The 21,174-nt window shown below is 40.8% G+C and overlaps 1 protein-coding gene across 8 annotated transcripts in view; it reads left to right on the top strand.

The window, feature by feature from the left end:
* INPP4A (inositol polyphosphate-4-phosphatase type I A) overlaps positions 1 to 21,174 on the top strand; it is a 196,215-nt gene that overhangs the window by 97,794 nt on the left and 77,247 nt on the right. For all 8 annotated transcript variants that reach the window (XM_069072968.1, XM_069072965.1, XM_069072967.1 and 5 more), the window contains exons 3-5: positions 11,974 to 12,045; positions 17,566 to 17,774; positions 18,856 to 18,900. In XM_069072968.1, coding sequence (XP_068929069.1) covers positions 17,669 to 17,774; positions 18,856 to 18,900 — 151 coding nt within the window. In that variant the 5' untranslated portion in view covers positions 11,974 to 12,045; positions 17,566 to 17,668. The remainder of the gene's footprint in view (positions 1 to 11,973; positions 12,046 to 17,565; positions 17,775 to 18,855; positions 18,901 to 21,174) is intronic.

Raw genomic sequence — 21,174 nt, 5'->3', positions numbered from 1 at the left:
GGTTTAGTTTCTTGGAGGAGTATCTTATCTAGATATTTTCCTGTGGAGCAGGAATCCTAAATCCAGACCCTGGTGTTTATGTGTCCTGAGGGCTAATGTCTCTTGGGCACAATTTTAACTAGTTGTTTGACTGTAAACAAGCCCCCACCCTAGTTTCTGGCATATTTTTGCTTTAAAAATTCAAGATTATTTTTGGTTTTGAATTTGCTGTTTTATTTGTAAATGCCTTTGTCAAATGCTCTACCCAGACAGCTTATTTTTATTGGGATCCTTTGTCTTTAAATCATCCTCATTTCTCAGTGTGTCCCTCTCTCCACCCAAAGACATTTCAACCTTGTAAACAAGGTATAAGGGAAAGAGAATAAAAAAGGAATTTGGCAAAACCAGCTAACACATCCACTGTGCCTGACACCTTAAGCAACATTCCACACTGTTACCGTGCACATCTGCAAAGAAGGGCAGTCATCACTAAGCAACTTAATTTATTTTTATTTTTCGCTTTTTTGTTTGTAGGGGGGAAGGCAGGGCAGTTGGGGTTAAGTGACTTGCCCAAGGTCATAGGGCTGGTAAGTGTTAAGTGTCTGAAGCTGGATTTGAATTCAGGACCTCCTGACTCCAGTGCTGGTGCTCTATTCACTGTGCCACATAGTCTCCCCAAGCAACTTAATTAAAAAAAAAATTTTATATATATATACATTTTTAAATTGTTAAATATTTGCCAATTAAATGTGTGTGTGTGTGTGTGTGTGTGTGTGTGTGTGTGTGTGTGTGTGTGTAAAGATGGATTATGCAGCTAGGTGACATTGGACTAGGAGTCATGAATCTCTGAGTTTGAATCCTGCATCAGGTGCTCTCTGTGTGACCCTGGGCAAGTCACATAACTTCTTCCTGGCCTCAGTTTCCTCATCCATAAAATGAGGGTAGTAATACCTGCTTCAAAGAATTGTTTTGAGGACCACATAAGATATATACAGTGCTTTGCAAACCTTAATACAGTACTACATAAAGGTGAGCTGGCTATTACAGGTATTATTCAGTCAGTGCTGTACAAGTAGAATCCGCAGCTGCTTGAAGGTAGGAAGGTGAGGAAGGAGTGCTTCCTTTCTAGCCTAGTGCCCATCAGCCCCATCAGCTCTGCTGTGCAGCATTACCTGAGGGTTGTGGATATCCCTGAAGTGACCTTGATCCTTTTTTTCTCTCCTTGTCCCCCCCCCCTTCCCCTGCCAAAAAACAAAACCGTTCACAGAGATTGAATTAGGCACTTGGCCCCCTGTGCAGAACTGATAACTTTGTTAGGAACTGATTTCCCCACAGCAGTCCTGTTTGCTTATTCCTGTCTAACAAAAGGAAACAAAATCAGGCAAAGTGACTTGCCCAGGGTCATACATTAAGTATGTACGAATAGAGCTCCAATTTTCCCTGGCTCCCAAATCCCAACACTCCATCATAATACTGTGCTGCCTCTGTATTATGGAATATGTTTTCCCTGTGTGGTCTTGTTTCTGGGATAGATGTTGACTGAACAGGTTTCAGTTGCATAGAATTAGTACTTCTATTATAAATCCCTCAGAAGGTAACATTGTATTCTAAAGACATCCCAACAAATTTCTTTTACTCTCAGCTGCCCATCAAAGGAAAGAAATAAGGGTATGATGTCATTCCTTCTTTGTTTTGCTCTGTCTGGTGGCTATTTATATCATCCCGTGTGTTACTTGTATATGTTTTCTACTAGAAAATTGTTTCATTTTCTCTGAATTAACATAAGGTTACTATTTGTTCATTCATAGAATTTAAGATTGTATGCTTAATAGTAATGCTATAATTAGTTGTACTTTCATTCGGAGCCCAGAACTGAATAGGGAGAAGAAAGTAGCTTAGATTGCATTAAATTTTTTAAAAATTAATTAATTTTTAGTTTTCAGTATTGACTTTTTTTTTTTTTAAGCAATCGGGGTTAAGTAACTTGCTCAAGGTTACACAGCCAGGTGTTTCTGGGTGGGTGCTAAGTGTCTGAGCCCGGATTCGATCCCAGGTCATCCTAACACTGGAGCCGGTGCTCTTACTCGCTGAGCCACCTGGCCGCCCCCAGCATTGACTTTTATAAAATTTTGAGTTCTAAATTTTCCCCCTTCCCAAGACAATATGCAATCCAATATAGGCCATAGATGCTAATTATTATTTTGCTAAATGTGGATTTTACTTAGAATATAGTGTATTGCTTTCTGTGATCCCAGGCTCCTCCCTGAAACAAAGTCCCTGCACTCCCTCGTGCCAATACTAATGTTCTAGTGGTATTTTATGGTTGGGAATCATCGAATATCCCAGACTCTGAGGAATGACAGACGCGTATACCCAAAGGGAAAAGAAGAGTCATCTTTGAAGTCCGAATAGGCTGTAACATATCCCCAGTAACATGAATGATAATCAAAGAGATACTCACACAGATACAGATACACATGCAAGAGAGACTACGTGGACGTTGGTATTTACGTGATGTAAGATTTAGAACAGAGGTTCTCAACCTGGGCTTTTGAACTTGTTTTCCTAGTATTTTGACAACTGTATTTAAACGGTTTCCTTTGTACCACTCTGCATTTTATTTTATTCATTTACAAACATTGTTCTGATCAGGGGTCCCACCAGCCTCAGCAGCCTGCCAGAGCAGGGGAGGGGTTCAGGATACATCAGAGGGGAAGAAGTCTGTCAGTTTTACTTCCAAAACATCTTTCCTGTGTATCCTCCTCTTTCCTCACACCGCAAGCACCTTTGCCCCAGTTCTCATCATCTCTTGTCTGAACTCGTATAAGTGGTCGCCCAGTGTGACCTCGCAGCATCCAGTCTCTTTTCTTTCCAATCCACCCTCCACACAGTTGCCAAAGTGATATTCCTCAGGTCGAGTTCTGACCATGTCATTTCCTCATTCAGGAAACTACAGCAACTCCTCCTTTCCTCTGAGATAAAATATAAACTCGTTATATCTCTAACCTCTTTTTCTAACCTGATTTCATGTTAGTTCGCATATTATGTTCCAGCCAAACTATCCTGCTTGCTGTTCCCAATACAGCATACTCCGTGGCCCATTTTGGTGCCTTTGTGACCATGGCGGGCTGGCCCTTCTGTGCTTCACATGTTCCTCTGTTTCACCTCATCTCATGTTCTCAACAAAGCTCCTTCAAGCGCCGTTGCTTTTAAGACACTTCCCCCAATTCTTTTAATTGTTAATGCTGTCTGGCACATGTTTCTTCTGTATTCCTTCTGTACTTAGTTTAGAACATGTTGTATCCCCCTAACTTGAGGGTTATTAATCTTTGTGTCATGAGCCCTTTTGGCACTCTGCTTATGGACCCCTTTTCAGAATAATGTTTTTAAATGCATAAAATAAAGTGTGTAGTGTTGCAAAGGAAACCAATTGTATTGAAATATAGTTATAAAATATTTTTTAAAACCAGGTTTATAAACTCTGTGACATAATGGAATGAGTTCCTTGAGGGTAGAGACTGTCTCACTTTTGTGATTATATCCCAAAAGTCTAACACAGGTGGTTAATAAATGCTTATTGATCAGTTAATTGGCTTTGTGCTGCTATTCTAGGTTCTTCAACAACAGGGGTAGGGAAATTGGAGTTTTGGGGGAAGCAACTGGGGTTAAGTGACTTTCCCAGGGTCACACAGCTAGTAAGTGTCTATGGTCACATTTGAACTCAGGCCCTCCTGACTCTAGGGCTGGTGTTTTCTTCATTGTGCCACCTAGCTGCCACTGGAAATTGGTTCTTAAACCACTAAAACATTCAAATCTGTATAAGGCTTTATATTTAGCTAGATCCTAAAATACACATAAGAAAAAAAACATTCATTTTTCTGTCCCTTTTCCAGGATGTCACTGTATTCTGTAGTTGCATCATTTTAGCCTTTGGGAAAGCCATTATTCTTGACTTCTTCTTGTCTTAAAGACATCTCTTGTCCCTTCTTCTCCCCCCTGTTCCATGTCACCTTCCCGTGTTCATCCATACAGATAAAATCCCCTATTCTCTATTAACCATACATCACTTGCAAACCTCAGGAATTCCTTTTGTGGCTTCAGTTCTACAACACAGACTTGACAGTGTATCCAAGTGACCTAGCCTATTCTTTCCCTCCCCTTCATCCCCACCACTCCCCATCCATTATATATTTTAGTCTTTACAGAAACTTAAGCTTTTCTGTATTTTGGCTACCTAGAAATGTATCTTCCATTTATGACAGTATTGCTTTTAAAACAACTTCCTCCTGTGACTTTGTTTCACCTTAAAAATGGTTTGTTTTGGGGGTGGCCAGGTAGCACAGCAAGTAAGAGCACCGGCCCCAGAGTCGGTATGACCTGGGATCGAATCCGGGCTCAGACACTTAGCACCACCCAGAAACACCTGGCCGTGTAACCTTGAGCACTTACTTAACCCCAAATGCTTAAAAAAATGGTTTGTTTTTTTGTAGAGCCAATTAAGGGTATAAAGCAGAACTGTGCTTTTACCTGGACTGTGTTTTTTCTAGGCTATGCAGTTTAAGAGAGGGGAAGGAGGAGAGAGGAAAGAGGGAGGAGTAGAGAGAGACAGACAGAAGTGGCCCTGTTTCTACGGACTCTCTTCCCCCTTCCCTCTGAGCTCTCCTCCCCTTTGACTAGTCCTCTTCCTTAGTTTTTAAATTGTGGTTTTTCCCACCCCTTTTCAAAAAGGATTTCTTTTATGCTCCTCATTATTCATATTCACCTTCTGTTTTCTCTAGACCCGATTCTGACTCTGACACCTGTAATTATTCGCTCTCTCCTTTTTCTGTATTCTTCATGCAGTCAGAGCTTTCAAGGTATCCATTCCAGGCTCTCCGGCTTTCTGCCAGTGCCCTGTAGGGCCTGCCTTATGGATTCCCCTTTTCCATTGGGCCTTACTTCCAGAACAATGCCAATTATTGTGGGGATACTGTGCTGTGGAAGGGCCCCTCACTCACCACGTCCATGATTCTGCAGCCCTCACTGATCTGGACCCTCCCTTTTCTACATTTTTTTGGAATCACCTCCTATGTCCATGCCCTTCCACTCCTCCAGGGGCCAGTTGCTTCAGGAGTTCCAACTCTCACCCTCCCAGGACAAGTAGACTTTTCAAGCACTAAATTCCCCAAGCTTTACCCAGTGTAAGGTCTTCATCTCCCTTCAGTGACCATCTTTTTTTCTCTATAGAAGCACTCATCATTGGAACCCCCTCTCTCAAAGTCCTCCTTCCTTTCCCCTCTTTACACTCCTTCCCTCCTCCTCACCTGCTTCTGTAGACTCTTCTCTTTGGGAGATCCTCATTGCTAGCCCTTGATTGGAGCCCGGAGCTCCCCTCACTCTTCTCTCGCCTCCTTCTGCCCTCCCCTCCTTGACGTATTTTCCCATGTTGTAACGTATTCTACTTGTAGGCAGGGAGTTGGACGGGTTTGTCCATAGGGCCCCTTGTCTGCCTCTTCACAGTCGCGTCTCCAGATTTCGGTCTTCATCCCTCTTTCCTTTAGTACATCTAGGAAGAGGTCTCTTACTGGTCTCTCAGTGATCACTCTCCCATTTGTTCACTTCTCCTGCTTTTCTGTTATCTGAGGGATTCAGAGAGGCACATAATCTCTTCAGTTCTGTTTTTCTCTCTAAAAATGTCTCAAAGTCTTTTATTATTGAGCATCCATCTTTTGTCCTATCGGGTTAAGCTCAGTTTTGCAGGTTGGGTTAATCCTGAACTTCATCCTGAGCAACACTGCTCCTCAGAGCACATTATTCCATCCCTTCCTCCTTTTTCTAGTGGATGAGGAATAGTCTTGCTATTAAATGTCCTTTTATTGGATCTAAAGGTTTTTTTTTTTTCCCCTGCTGGCTTGTAGAACTTGTCCAAATTGTATTGCTAAATTGAACTGCCATATATCTTGGAATTTGCTGCCTTGGGGGGTTTTTGGAAGCAAACTGAATTCCTTCAGTTGGAGTTTCATTTCCTATGTTTAAAAGTCCTGGGTGGCTCTCTTCTTTTACTTCCTTCATCATAGTGTCATAATATTTTGTCCTCTTGTGTTTTTCTGGGAGAACTCTGATGATCCTTAGCTTGTCTTTGAGTCCCTTGTGTTTTGCTTTCATAGTGAGCATATTTTCTTTCAATGTTCTGCTTCTCTTCTAGGTTGGCCTTGCTTTTACGTATTTGCATTCCCAGTCTGTTGTTTTCTCTTTTGTTTCTCTGGGGAGGCTTGCCATCGTAGATTCCAGTTTTTCCCGTTCTCTTATTTTTGCTGTGCTGGATATATATTCCGCTCATAATTCTCATTTCTCTTTTAAACCATTTAGAAATAGCATATTGTAGGTCCATGTTCTCAGATTCCCCAGGTTGCTCTGTCTTATCAAGGTCAGATTATTTTTCTTTATTTTGCAATATTCATTTATAGATGCTTGAATTCCTTTACTGGATCTGAAGGCCACATTTCCTACTGTTACTGTTTTTCCTATTGATTTATCTGTTTATGTTCAAGGTCTTTGCGTTTTCTTCTTCATGAAATCTTTGGTACTTTGGCCCCCCTCCCCATTTTTCTTATCACTCATTTCCTAATTCCCATCTCTCTAATTGTGATTTTCTTGGGGGCTGCGTCTCAAAGCATCTCAATATCTTCCCATACTGGGCAGTTCACAATTCAGCAGCCCAGATCTCTGCCTCAGCTGACTTTGGAATGGTCAGAACTGACCCTAGCCAGATGCTCTTCCCCTCAAGCTGGGTAAAGTGTTTGACCCTGGCCACCCCCCCCCCCCACCAGAGTATCCTTTCCTAATGACCTGTTACATTCCCTCAGTTGTCTAATCTGGCACTGGCAGGTCAGAGGCTGTTTTTCCCGGCACCCAACATTCAGAGCTTCAAAGCACGACCTTGTAGCTCCTGGCAGGCTTTCACTCCTGCCAGGCTGTGGCCATGCTGGCTGCTAGCCCTGAGCAAACTTCTGCATCCTGGAGCTGGTGTCTCCAGAGCACCAGAAAGGCAAAGGGGGAACCAAAGTGTAGGAGTAGGTGGTCTTGATGTAAACCTGGGTTATGTCCTTGGGTCTGCTAGTGCAGCCTTCCTGCCGTAGTTATGGGAGATAGGAAAGGGGCACTGAGTGAGCTCCAGACCAGTGACCTCTAGGTCCTTGGTTTTTAGCCTTCTTTTGTATTCCGGGTATCCTGACCATGGAGACAGCTGAAGTTGCTTTATCTTTGGTGTGTAATATTTGTTTTTGAAAGTTTGAAAGATCATGGGGTTAAGGGAAAATGTCTCGCCTACCATCTTGCTGCTCACGTGGCCCAGTCATTCCCATTACATGTTAATCTGTTTTATGGTTAATAGGCTCTGTATGTGACGACTCTGGTGTGGCACATGTAGCCCTTAATCAAAAATTATGGGTTGCAGCTGTGGATGTTATATATGTTTATATATTGTGGATAGTATATCAGTTCCAGCCATGATGTTTATTAAGTGGAATTCTTAACATCATTTCCTTTACCTCTGTAAGCTTCCATTTCCTCATCTGTACAACAAAATGTATAATATTTGAACTACTCACCTATCAGTGTTGCTGTTAGAAAAGTGCTTTTTATATCCTAAAGTGCTGTATATGAGTAACCAGGAATGACTTCTCACTTTGTATGGTACCTAAGATAGCTTCCTATAGAGTTAGATGCTTAATGATGTTTTTTTTAAATAATGATCAGAACCTGAAATAGAGAATTTTCCCCATATGTCATCTTCATGCTGTACCACACAGTTTTCAGCTAAATTTTTTTGTCTCTATTGGTGGACTTTTTTTAAGATTAGCATTTTTTAAAAATGTAGCAGGTTTACAAATCAGGGGATCTTCATTTATTTTAGAATACATTGTAGTATTGATACCTAAGGTTGTTGGCCAGACTAATTTACAAGGTAGATATGAAAATACCCATGATGGTATGTCAAAAGCCACAATTCCCTGGACTTCAATGATTGCATTGATTCCCCTGCTGGCTTTTCTCCACAGAAGTCAGAAAAGGGCAAGTCAGCAAAGTAAATCATTTTTTGGGCAGCTATTTCTTCCCCTCATTTGGCATAACCAATAGATCATAAATCTATTCTTTGTTTTGAAAAGGGCTTTCTGGAAATGGTCAGGCAATAACATGTTCTGTAATCATTCTAAGGATCTGTGGATAGCCCTTTTGGAGGCTTTGAATAAACCTGGTACAGCCCTGACCCTGGAGTTAAGAGGACCAGAATTCTGATCTGGCCTCAGACTCTAGTTGTGTGACCCTGAGCAAATCACGTAACCCCAATTGGCTCCAAAAGAAAAAGAAAGAAAGAAAGAAAAGAAAAAAGCCAATCCTGTTTGAGGTAAATGACAGTAATCAGCATCAGCTGGGTCCTTTCTGTTTCCCAGATACTTTACAACAGAGTCTCTTTTTAGACGAATATTCATTGAATTATAAGAAAGGTCAGACACAGCTATTTGGTTGCACCCCTACTGAGATGAGATAGACTGTGTTAAGTATATGTGCGTATGCATACACACAGAGGCATAAACACATAAACAGTTGAGAAGGTACGCCTGATTTTGCTTCCTGGAGAGGAAAACTCACCTATTTGGAGGAGGGGATGGTTGATTTTCCCTTTAAATGAGGGAGTTATACTTTTCAGTATAAGATGCTGAGAAGACCTCAATATCATACTCATGGAAAATTAGTTGAAGAAACTGGGCATGCTTAGTCTGAGAAAGAGAAAATCTATAAGATCATAGATTTTGAAAGGGACCAGAGAAGTCACCTAGTTCAAACTCCTCATTTTATAGATGAAATGATGTATAGAAAAGACTTAGGTGGAATTTCAGAATGTAAGATGAGGTGTATTGCGAAGAGATTGTTTTATTCTTTGTTTTTGCATCACCAGTGCCTAGCATACAGTAGGTGCTGAATAAATACTTGTTGATTGATAGATCAGTAGCTGTCTCCAAGTATCTGGAAGGGCTATTATGGAGAGGAAGAGTTAGTTGCACTTGCTTTCTGTAGTAAGTAGAAGTTTTAGATTTGTATTCCGGGCCAATTTAAGAGAACACTATGGGGCAGCTGAACACTATGAGGCCCAGTGGACAGAGCCTGGGGCTCAGAGTCAGGAATACCTGAGTTCAGATCCCACCTTACACACAAGCTGTGTGACCCTGGGCAAGTCACTTAACTTGTTTGTCTCAGTTTCCTCATTTGTAAAATGAGCTGGAGAAGGAAATGACAAAGCACTCTAGTATCTGTGCCAAGAAAACCCCAAGAGGGGTCACAAGGACTCAGACAGGACTGCAGTTACTAAACAGTAACGAGAGGACACTTCCTCACAGTTATAGCTTTTCTAAAGTAGAACGGGGTTGCCTAAGTAGCTGATGAATTAGAAGGCTCAAATATTTGTAGAGGAGCTTCCTTGTTTGGATACAAGTTAGATTAACCAAGGTCCTTTCAAACTCTGAGATTTGTAATTCTGTGAAACTCTTTTGCTATTTAAGAATCAAATTTTAACAACTGGTGACTGAGTGACTGTTGGCAAATCCCCTCAGTTCTCAGTTCCTTCCAAGTTCCCTTCCATTTCATTATCTGTGATAGTTTGATCTTATGGTTGGGGAGACCTTTGATTGGTATTTGTCTCCCCTTGCCTTGAGCAATTCCTTTCAACTTATATTAACCACCTGCTGTATGTGTAGGTCACTTTTCCTCTCTTGGGCTTACCCATAAATGAGTAGGAGTGGACTGGGTAATATCCAGGGACCGTTCCAGTTCCAAAACTCTGTGAGCCTATCTTGAAGACCAGGAAATCTTCCTAGTGACCTGTCAGTTCCAGTCCCTGATAACTGCACGAGCCTCTCTTGATTGCATTTCTCCAGGCTCTTGCTGCTGAGTACCATGAGATACTAGATGGATGTTTGGGGGAGAGGCTGCACAGTGAGAGAATGCCTCTGAGCTTCAGGGAGCTATGATTTGTCTTTTTTTTTTTTTTAATGGAAAATAGAAATAGTCTCTTGAGGTTCTGTGACCTTCCCATCAGGAAATAGTGTCAGACCCTACTATTGATCCCTGCCAGCCAGCAGCAGACAGTTTTCAGGTCTTTGAGGGTAGATAAGAAAGGGGGCAACTGGTCTCCCAGTCACACGCTGTTCCCTTCCTTTTAAAAAGTATTCTCTTCTCTCTCTAATGAGAATTGGTCTTCAAATGAGTAATCGCCAGGACTTAGAGGTGAAGAAGGACCTTGGGAATACTACAGTTCTTGGTGAATTAACTTACATTAATGAGACTTGTAAGTTAAGTGCAATCTAATTTGGCAGTGAAAATTATCTTTGTGTACTGGGGGTTAGATAATGAAGTGGCCTGGAACATACTTTTCAATTAAACGTCCCCAGTAACCTTGGTCTCATTAAAATTAGTCCCTCAGATATCACCTCTTAAAAGGATTACTACTCTAGACCTCATTTTGCCTGGAAAGTCTTTTGAAGACAGTAAAATGTCTCCCTTTTTAAATGTGTGGGGGAGGGTAGTACAGGACTGGGCCAGATTTATACAGAACATGGCTAGAAAGAATCTCTCTAATTCAGTTAAAAATAGTCATCTGTGTTGCGCCTCAAGGTACCTCCCAGAACTCAAAGAATGTGCCCCTTGAGCCATAAATCTTGTCATTTAGAGAGCCATGATCAAATTCATGGGGGAGGAAAAGGACGGACTGAGTGATCTAGTTGGAAAAGACCATGCAGTATATAAAAGGCAGGGTAATACTGGTCTAGAAAGGAAGTGGGAACCAAATTATGGAGTGCCTTCAAGGCTGGGCCAAAGAGTTCCTTTTGGAAGTTTATGAACAAGAAATAACATCTGAGTTCTGCTTGAAGAAGGTTATTATAGGAAGACTGGAGGAGGGAGGAAGACTAATTAGAAGATGGCAGTTTGGGTGGTACAGTAATGACAGCTTACACAGCGCTTGAAGGTTTTATAAAGCTCTTTTCCCATCACAGTGGATGAGATAGGATCCCTGCTTTCTACATAAGGACCTGAACTAGGAATGGAATTGAGGTTGGAAATTAAGTGGTTGGAAATGAGGGAGGCAAGGGCATTCAAAGATGAAAGATTACATTTTGAACCCTGTTGAGAACTGAAAGAATGAAGACCCTATGAACAGAAATAGGGAAATCAAGAAGATGTAAATAGAGAGGTAATGAGTTCCAGCTAGTCAGAATAGGAATATGGACTATGTTAGGGCCAAAGATAGAGCCTGGTCTTTTGGGTAATATGAATCCTATTATTCCAGATCTGTGGACTTACTGGCCATTTCTTTACCCTACTGAGAATGACTGAGCAGGGGGTCAGGGGTTGTCTTGTGATAACTATGGAGGAAAAGAGGCCTAGGGAAAGGTATAAAAGGGAAGAAAAGGGTACTTCCTGTAGCTATATATGGTGCTGAATGTGTGAGGGTGTGTACTACAGCTTGCTTTTAAATAGTAGCAGCATACCTTTCTGTGAGGTCATTCTGGCAGACTGTCTGCTAAGATTTTGAAAAAGACCTGGGGTGATGAGGAGGACCTTCTGTTTGCTAGTTTGCCTGCCCACCTCTGTGAGTAAGTGAGCTACACTCTGGGTAGCAGAACTTTGAGAACAGCCTAGGAACAGAACTCATTTTCTGGGGAAACTATAGACCAAAATCAAGTCAGACTTGCTTGGGCTGTCCCAATGTGGTTTCAGGGCCAGACTAAACCCTGGATTTAGAGGGAACAGTGGGTCCCAATCTCCAGCAGGTGGGCCTCTGTTGTTGTTGATGCTAAAAGCTTGGATTAAAATATAGAACAGTTGGGGAGCAGAGTAACATTTTGCTTTGCCTTAATTCCAGCCTTGAAAATTATAATGTGAGCTTTCTCTGTAGCGTCTGTAAGCTGTTTTTTATTCACATTTAGCCAAATACCTGTTATATCTCTTTATTTTTAGATGTGATGAAATTGAATCAGCTTCTTTAAAAATGCAGCCTGTCTCTCCTCTCCTGAAGAAAAACACCTTTCTGTAAGTATAATTAGTATACAGATTGCCATGCAATGATAACAAAAATACCCTTGCTTGGAATTGCCATTGATTTGTGTAAGTAAAGAGAAACTCTAAAGATATGAGTGGAATAGCCAAAAATTTTGTTTATTTCAGTTCTGCAGACATTTATTAAGTGCCTGCTGGATGTAGTACACTGTGCCTAGGTATTAGGAGTGATCAGAAATTTAGGTAAGATTTGGCCCCTTCTGTGATGGAAGCTTCTATGTTAGTGTGGGGATAAGCCACATATGAACATAACCTTTATACAGAATAATACAGAATAAAGGCATTAGAGAGGTCTAAATAAAATGTTATGTGAGGGCTAACAGGAGACAGAGAATGATCTAACCTGAGGGACCATGGAATGCTTCATTATAGAAGTGAGGGTCATCTGATTTGTGCTTTATAGGGTATGGAGGAATTTAGTAGAAAAAAAGGAAGGAAGTAATATTCTAGAAATTACTAATAGTCTGAGTGAAGACACAGAAGTTAGAAAACACAGGACATGTTCAGGGACCAGTAAATGGTACATAATGGAATTAGGAATACCTGAATTCAAACTTAGTCTCTGACACTTACTTGCTATGTGACCCTGGACAAGTCACTTAACCTCTGTTTTCCTCAATTTTCTTATCTGCAAAATGAAGATAATAATAGCAACTGTTTCCCAGTGTTACTGGGAAGATAAAACAAGATAACATTTGTAGAACACTTTGTCACCCTTAAAGTGCTGTACAATTGCTAGTTATTATTTTATTATTATAATTTTGTCTAGTTTGATTAGAGCATAGAATAAATGCTAAAGTGAGATATGAACTGAGGTAAGAAAGCTAGGCTAGCACCATTTTGTGGATAGTCTTGAATTCCAGTCAAAGGGGTTTGAACTTTAATCAGGAAACCATAGGGAGCCACTGAAGATTTTTGAGCATAGGAGAGTAACATGGCTGGATCTAGACATATAGAAGATTAGTCTAGTAGTAGTATTATTGAGTTATTGATTATTGGATTGTTATTGAACATTGGATTAAGGAGAATAGAGGAAGAATGAAACAGGAAGACCTCTTAGGAGGCTATTGTAATAGCTCAGGGGAGTGGTAATCAAAGCTGGTAACAGGGTAGGAGTAGTTCATTTGACAAAATACTAGGGAGCTGAGTAGGTAGGAAAGGTGAAGGAGAGGGGAAAGTCAGAGACAACACAAGAATTAGGTTCCTGGAGTAATGATAAACTGAGTTTTGGACATTGTTGAGTTTGCATTGCAAACGAGTCGTCTAGGTAAAGATGTCCTAGAGGCAGTTGGGTGTGTTTATCTACTACCTAATTCGAGGAATAAACTCGGGAAGTTTCTGAAGAGATATAACTATCTTTTTAAAATTAATTTTTAATTAAAAACATTAATTTTTTGAGCAAAACCTGTCATCACAGTGGCCACATCCAAAGTTGTGTCTTATTCTCCATCTAGAGCATTGTGTCAGGAGACACATCATTATTGGTCATTTCATTAATTAGAATTCTTAAATCTTTCCAGGTGGTTTGTCTTTATGGCATTATTATAGTATAAATATATAATACAAATTATTGTCTTCTGAAGCAGTTCATCTGAGTCTTGAAACGATCCCTCATAGACCATAATCTGTTCAGCCAATTACCCAATTGATGGGCACTCCTTTAGTTCCCATATCCTTGCCACTAGAAAAAAAAAAGCTGCCATAAATATATTTGTGCATATTTGGAGGCCATGACCGCACTAAGGGTTTCAGAAGAAGGTGAGCAGACAGAAGGAAAAGGTAAGAGAGGCAGAAGTAGGAACAGGAGAGTCTGTTTCAGGACTAGTGAGGGCATTTGATTTTGTCACTCTCAATTTTTGGCAGGTAGTTTCAAGAGAGTAGAGAGGATGGAGACTTCAGCTGTAGTCTGAAGAAAGACTGGAAGTGGAGGTACTAGGTGTAGACAATTTTGTTAAAGAAATTTGTCAGTGAAGGGATAGAATTGATGTGGGAAAGTAGCTGTACAGATACACTTACTCATTGTATCAAGGAATGGCATTGGGGAGATTTGAATGTGCTTGTGGGCATGTGAGAAGAAGTTATAGATGCATGAGAAATAGGTAAGTTTTGGAGTAAGGTTAAGGCAAATGGATGGGAGTCCAAGGGATTAATTAATCAGAACAAAGAGGCCTGGTAGCTTTTCTAAGATTAGAGGAAAAGAGGGGGAAAATGGGGAATGATGCAGACTTTTGAAAAGTAGATGAAGGGAGTTGAGGAAACCATCTGCTCAAAGTATGGAGCCCTTGTTGGGAGTTGGAAGAAAGCAGAAAAGTTGATTGGTTACAATGGGGAATAAATTAAGAGTCAGTAAGATGAGAGTAGAAATGCTCCTGCATGGCCTGATGGGCTCATTTGAAGTTATTCGCCATACATTTACAGCAGGTAACATCAATTCAGTTCTGTGACTCTCAACAGTAATAAACAACCCTGTAATAAGTGCAAAGGAATCAGATTATGGAGGTTACTCAGGGATAAGAATGAACAAGGTATAACTTGTGGAGTATCATGGTTGAGGGATTTTAAAATAGCCATCCGCAGTTATGGAGGAACCAGAATGAGGGAGATAGACTGGGAGAATATGGTGAACTAAGGAATCAGAAGTTGTGGTGAAGGTAAGAGAAATTGTTAGCATGAACCTGAGTACAGGACAGCTGCAAGGATAGAAGTTGTGATCTGAAGAGTTGAATTTCAAAGGTGACCTCATAGAATTGGATGTACTTCCAAGAACCGGTGAGGTCTAAGACGTGACCATTCCTGAATGTGGCTGAAGGGGCAAAAGGAAAATTCTGGTTAAATCCAGGTGTTACCAGAGATGCTTATGAAAACGTTTAAGGGGGGAAGACGGCATGGAATTTGTCAATGTGACAGTAGAGTTTCTCAAGAGGGAGGACTGTGCAGTCACCAGCCTCACTTTCTCCTCAGAAGCCATCTGGGCCCAGTGGTGAAATACAACTCGGGATAGCTGGAGATGGCCCAGGATGCAGGGGAAGACCTTGGCCTTTTTAAGCAAGGCCTCTAACAGGCCTTAGTTTGGCTGAGGCAACAAGCAAATGTGAACAGGGTTGGAGCGATCTGCAAGGGACAAGGGCTCAGGAGAATGCAGTGGGAGCTTATGACTTCTGGGGGAGGAAGGAGGTTTAAATAAAGTTAAACGGTCACTTCTAAAACTTCACTTTTAAATATTAGGAGTTGGAAGTTTTGATTAGAAATCTTTCAGGCTTTCTTATTCTTATGAAGAAGAGGTTAAGCAGATAGAAACCAAGTGTGTGAGTTATTGGCAATACCAGGTTTCCTGATCTTGGTCTGCAGTGGCATCTTGCCCAGAATCCTCCTTACTCATTGTATGACCAATTCTATGTTGGGCTAGAATTAGTCATTAGCACAGACTTTATAAACAGAAAGCCAGAGATTCTGAGGAATAGTGCTTTTGAAGAACTTTGCTAAATAAAATGGAGAGTGGGGAAAAATAGGAGAGAGAGAGAGATTTATATAGACAAATGTACCTATATCTGTAGAGAGGAATGTGTGTGTGCACATGTGTGTGTGTGTGAATATGTGTATGTTCTTGATCTATAATTTAATCAATGTGAGGAACTCCATGCACCAATGCAGATCCCACCTAGTCTACATTTAGGGAGTTGCCTGAGGCAGCTGGAGATTAAATGGTTTGTTCAGGATCACAAGAGTCTGAGGCAATATTTTAAGCCAATTCTTCCTCTCTCTAGGGGTAGCACTTTGTCCACCTTTTGTCCACCACTCTTCCGTATGTTTTATGCAAACACATGCATGTATATATGGTCTTTAGGATGATTTACCAATGTAAGGAAGTAGCAAGGATTTGTAATCAGAAGGCCTGGGTTCAGACTCAGCTCTAATATTTACTAGCTGTGACTCTGGGTAAGCTACTTATCCCCTCTAGCTCTCAGTTTCTTCATTTGTAAAATGAAAGGATTTGATTGTATAATCTCTAAAGTCCCGTCCAGTCCAAAATCCTGTAGGCCTAATGAAAATCACTCTCTTGGTAAGTGGTGCAGTTATCTATCCCTTCCACATCATGGAGGTTAGGAGAATGACCCCCCTGTGATCTGGAAAAACCGTGTTAAAGTTTTTGGCCCTCCCTTCATACCAGAGAAGTCTGAATTATTATGGTATTAAAAGATAAATGTGTTGATATTATGCACTACTATACATATATTTTTTGCATTTCCAAGTTTCTAAACTTTTTCTGTGTCATCCACTGACCTTTGTGTGTCTTCTCTAGCTTTTGCAAAATTCCCATTTAATTTTTATGCTGACCTAGGATATATGTGGAAGGGATAACTGTGGATGGTAAAATAAATTGAGTTGTGTTGGCTTAATGTACCTTTTGCTTCTTAAGATATACATTATATTGAATTGTTTGGGGCTTTTAAAGATTTTTGTATTTTATACAAGCTTTGGTATCTTTAAAAAAAAACGAATTCTAAAAAGCAAATTTTTATTCCATATGTGAAATTGTACTCTACATCTCTTTTTTTTTTTCTATAAAAGAATAGCATTCATCTTGGAAATAACCTGTGTTTTTAGGGAAAGGGAGGAGAATGTCCATAGCTATATGTGGCAATCTCTTAATACCCTTCTCATCTTTGTGATGCTGGTGTTTTATTATTGATTGATTGAAATGTAATGAAAGGACACAAACACATAAAATAGTTTAGTTACACATTAAATGTAAATATGTCTGCTTAGAAAACAAATTATAGATAAAAGAAGTTGATAGTTTCATATAAAAGCCTCAGTCTTTATATATTGAAATTGTTTATTGATGATCATTATATTCACAACAAAAAAAGAAATTTATTTTTTAAAAATGTAATGGAGGGCTATAAGTCAATCAACAAGTCTTTAATAAGTGCCTATTTATGCGTCAGGCACTGTACTAGGTACTGAGATTACAATACAAAGAATGAGCTCATCTCTACTCACAATGAGTTTACATTTTAATGGGGAAGACGAGTACATATTAAAAAAAATGCAGACAGCTTAAGTATTTACAAAGTAGTTAACTAGCAGTTAGTTTGACAAGTTAGACACTAGCATCTGGGGGAGTCAGGAAAGACTTCATGCAGAAGGTGAAGCCTGAGCTGACTCTTTAAAGGAAGAAGGGGACTCCCCGAGGTGCCACCAAGGAAGGTGTATATTCTAGACACAGACACGGTCCTTGGAGAAGGCTCATTTGGTTATATTGCAGAATGTGGGAGGCCTTGGCCAGTGAGGCTAGACAGAGAGGTTGGGACCAGGTTGTGTAAGGCTTTAAAAGCTAAGCAACAGCTTATATTTGATCCTAGAGGCAACTGGAAGCCTCTGGAATTGATAAAATAGGGGAATCATATGGTCAGAGTTGTGTGTAGGATGGTGTCTTGCTGTTAATCTGACTTGTCTTCAGATTGATATTATTTGTTCCTTCCTATTTAGGACTGCTGCCATGCCAGGTGAATAGGGCTCAGTGACAGGATATTCCTGGAGATAGTCGTGGTCAGACCCAGCAGGGAGAAGCACACCAGTCGCCCATGACACAATGACAGCGAGAGAACACAGTCCCCGTCATGGCTCCAAGTCCCGCTCGGTGCAGCGGGCCTCCACCATCGACGTTACCTCTGACATGCTGGGACTGTCTCTGGCAGGTAAGTCCCACATTTCTCCCTGTTCTGTTGAGATGAGCTAACCTTGAGGTAGACACAAATACCAAGTTAAATTGAAAGGGAAAGAAAATGGTGACTGGTTCTTGGAATTCACCCCTTTGGATTGTCTGTCCCTAGGACTAAAATAGTCACCTAAGGTGCTACCAGTCTAATGGTATGTTAAATTATCCATTGCAGAGAGAAAGAACACACACACACACACACACACACTTTGAGATCATATTCAATGATCTACACCCATAGTCACTTTTCACATAATTCTAAATTGCTTTCCAACATAGTTTGACCAATTTACAGCTAAACCAACAATGTGTGAATATGCCCATCTTTCTCCAACCCCAGTTATTTTTAAAAAAATCTTTAAAATGTAATTTATTGATATATTTTATTTCAACAAATACAAAACCCCATCATGTTCACAATTCCCATTTAATTTCTGATGCTGACCCACAGTATAGTGAAAAGAGGTAAAATAGCTTGAAAGAATGAGTAAGGCAATTACTACAGTAACTTGAGTAGTTTAGTTCTACTTGGTTGAAAGTAAGGATAGGTGCTTTATAAGTTAATACCAATATCTTCCAATGCTTTCGATTTTATTTCCATTTAAAGTTGTCTTCCTTTATATAGTTGTAGTTAGTATGTGTATTATTTTGTTGGCTGTACTTTATTCACTCTTTGTCACTTCATGAAGGTCTTACCTGTTTCCTTGAATTATTTATATTCGTTGTTCTTTCCAGCACAATCATATTCTAATAAATTGACTTACTACCATTTGTTCAGCCATTCTCAGATGATTGAACATATGGTTTGTTTCTACCTTTTGGGAATTACAAATAGTAATAGTGCTGCTGTTGATACTTTCTTACAATTAGGTGTTTTGGAGCATAAGCCCAGGAGGGAGATTGCTGGGCTAGAGGATATGGACAGTCTTGGAACTTCCCTTGGCATCATTCCAAATTGGTTTCTAAAACTCTGACCCCACTTCATAGCTCTGCCTGCAGTGAGTGAGTCTGCCTGTTTTCTTGCAGATTGATTCTGTTCTATCCTTTCTTTTCCTGTCTAGGAAACGTCCAGGATCCAGACGAGCCCATATTAGAATTCAGCTTGGGTTGGTATCATTTTTAAAATGTTATTTTTAGGATGTATGGTTAGCACAAATTTAGTATTGCCATCACCTCAGAATTCTCTGAGGGTTTGTTGCTGTGGCTGAAATATTTCTGTAGAAAATAAAGCTGAGGCAGGTGTGAATTTCTTGTCACAGTGCTGGTAGAAAATAGATGCCTGGGGCTTTGTATGCCTTGGAGCCAAGTGCCTTCCCTCCTGTCTTCTGACTTCTCTCTCTCACCCAACTAGACTATTGTGGTGACAGAGGAAGGAGACGGGGGTGATCCTGCTGCAGGAACAACCTCCCCATTCAGCCCATGCTCCTGCCTTCTGTTGTGATCTAGCTGAGGAGGATGGAGGTAGCTGTTCTTGCTAATCTCAAGATTTCCCACTCCTAGACTGGTGTTCTTCAGGGCTCGTTCCTCTGTTCCCCATGGATAGTGGTTGCAGAGGTCAGATACACTGACTGCCTTCAGGACACGGGATGTCTGGGGGAAGGTGCTGCAATAAGAATCAAGATCTGCGTTCTAGATAGTTCTGGTCCAGTGGTGTGGCCTTCAACCACATCAGCTTCCTCGTCTATACTCGGGGGGAGGATAGCCTGACTCATGGTTGTGAGTGCTTTGAGGAGTATAAATCACTCTATGAATATACATCCAAGAAGGCAGTTTCATCAGCATGGCAAATCATGACTCAGAAAGTTGCCTAAGGCTTAGAGAAATTACACGACATTCCATCATCACACAGGGGGTGTTAAAGGCAGAATTTCAAATGAAGACTTCTTGATTTCAAATCCAGCATCATATTTCATATGCTATGTCTCCTGTGTTATTTATTTATTGCTTTTTTTGGAGGGGAGAGAGCAGGGCAGTTGGGGTTAAGTGACTTGCCCAAGGTCACATGGCTAGTTAGTGTTAAGTGTCTGAGGCTGGATTTGATCTCAGGTCCTCCTGATCCCAGGGCCAGTGCTCTATTCACTGTACCACTTAGGCCCCCCCCCCCCCCAGCGTCTTATTAAGGCCGAGAAGATTAAGTGACTTTTGCCCAGGGTCACAGGTAATAAGTTCCTGAGCTAGAATGTATAAATATAAGAATCATTAATAATATAATTGCTATAATATTAATATCGTTAAGCACTGCAGCTGCTACCTCCTAAATGTAACCCCAATGAGAAACTAAAAGATTTGCCTCTTGCTTTCTAAAGGAGATTCTAATTCATCGTAAGACTAGTAAGTACTTTTCCCTGTTGGAATATGTGAGTCACAGAAACTCGCAGAGCTGTGAGGTGGGGAGGTCACGAGGGGATAAAGGGCTGGCCCTGGAGTCGGGAAGATCAGGGTTCAAACTGGCCTCAGACACTTATTAACTAGCTAACTCTGGGCAAATTACTTACCTAACCCCTGCCTCAGTTTCCTGATCTGTAAAATGGGGGCAGTAATTGCACCTATTATTATAATACCTAACGTTTATATGGCACTAACTGTGTGCCGGGCACCGTTAGGTGCTTTGCAGTTATAATGTCATTTGGTCCTCACAATAACCCTAGAAACTGAGACAGGCAGAGGTTAAATGACTTCCCCCAGGTCATACAGCTAGTACATGTCTGAGGCCACATTTGAACTCAGGTCCTTTTGACTCCAGGCTCAGCTCTCTATCCATATAGCTGCCCTATAGCAATAATAATATTTAATACTGTGCCTGATGCAAAGTAGGTGTTTGATGCTTGTTTAAAAAAAAATAGTAATGGAACCTCAGAGAACTAGTCCAGTCCCATCATTTTACAGATGAGGAGACTGAGACCCAGAGAGGTCTTCTACATTATACTTTCTAGATGCCCCCTTTCCCAGTCCGCGTCTTAGCTTTTTAACTGCCTTCTTGCAGACTTCTTATAAGGTCTTGAGTAAATGAGTGTGGTTGTGTTGACTTATCTCTGCTGATTTATTTAGATCGTTTCTGTGGCTGTTGTCTCTGGGTTAAAGCTTCTAGTGATGCTACATTTTATCTTTGTCAAGTTCAGGGTTTTATGGTCTTAGGGTTATCATTACCCATGTCTTCTAGCTTAGATGTATCTAATCCGGCCTCAGACACTCACTAGCTGTGTGACCCTGGGCAAGTCATTTGGCCCTATTTGCCTCAGTTTTCTCATTCGTAAAATGAGCTGGAGAAGGAAATGGCAAACCAGTGCAGTATCTTTGTCAAGAAGACCCCAAATGGGGTCATGAAGAGTCGGACACAACAACCAAACAACGACTCTCACTGGTTTGCAGAATTTGTTTCT

This window comes from Petaurus breviceps, unplaced genomic scaffold (assembly GCF_028583685.1).
Source record: "Petaurus breviceps papuanus isolate PSGF00001 unplaced genomic scaffold, PetGlider_PUasm1.0 90849, whole genome shotgun sequence".
Lineage (NCBI taxonomy): Eukaryota > Metazoa > Chordata > Mammalia > Diprotodontia > Petauridae > Petaurus > Petaurus breviceps.
Note: the sequence above shows the minus strand (reverse complement) of the source record. Positions and strands in the feature narration are given on the sequence as shown.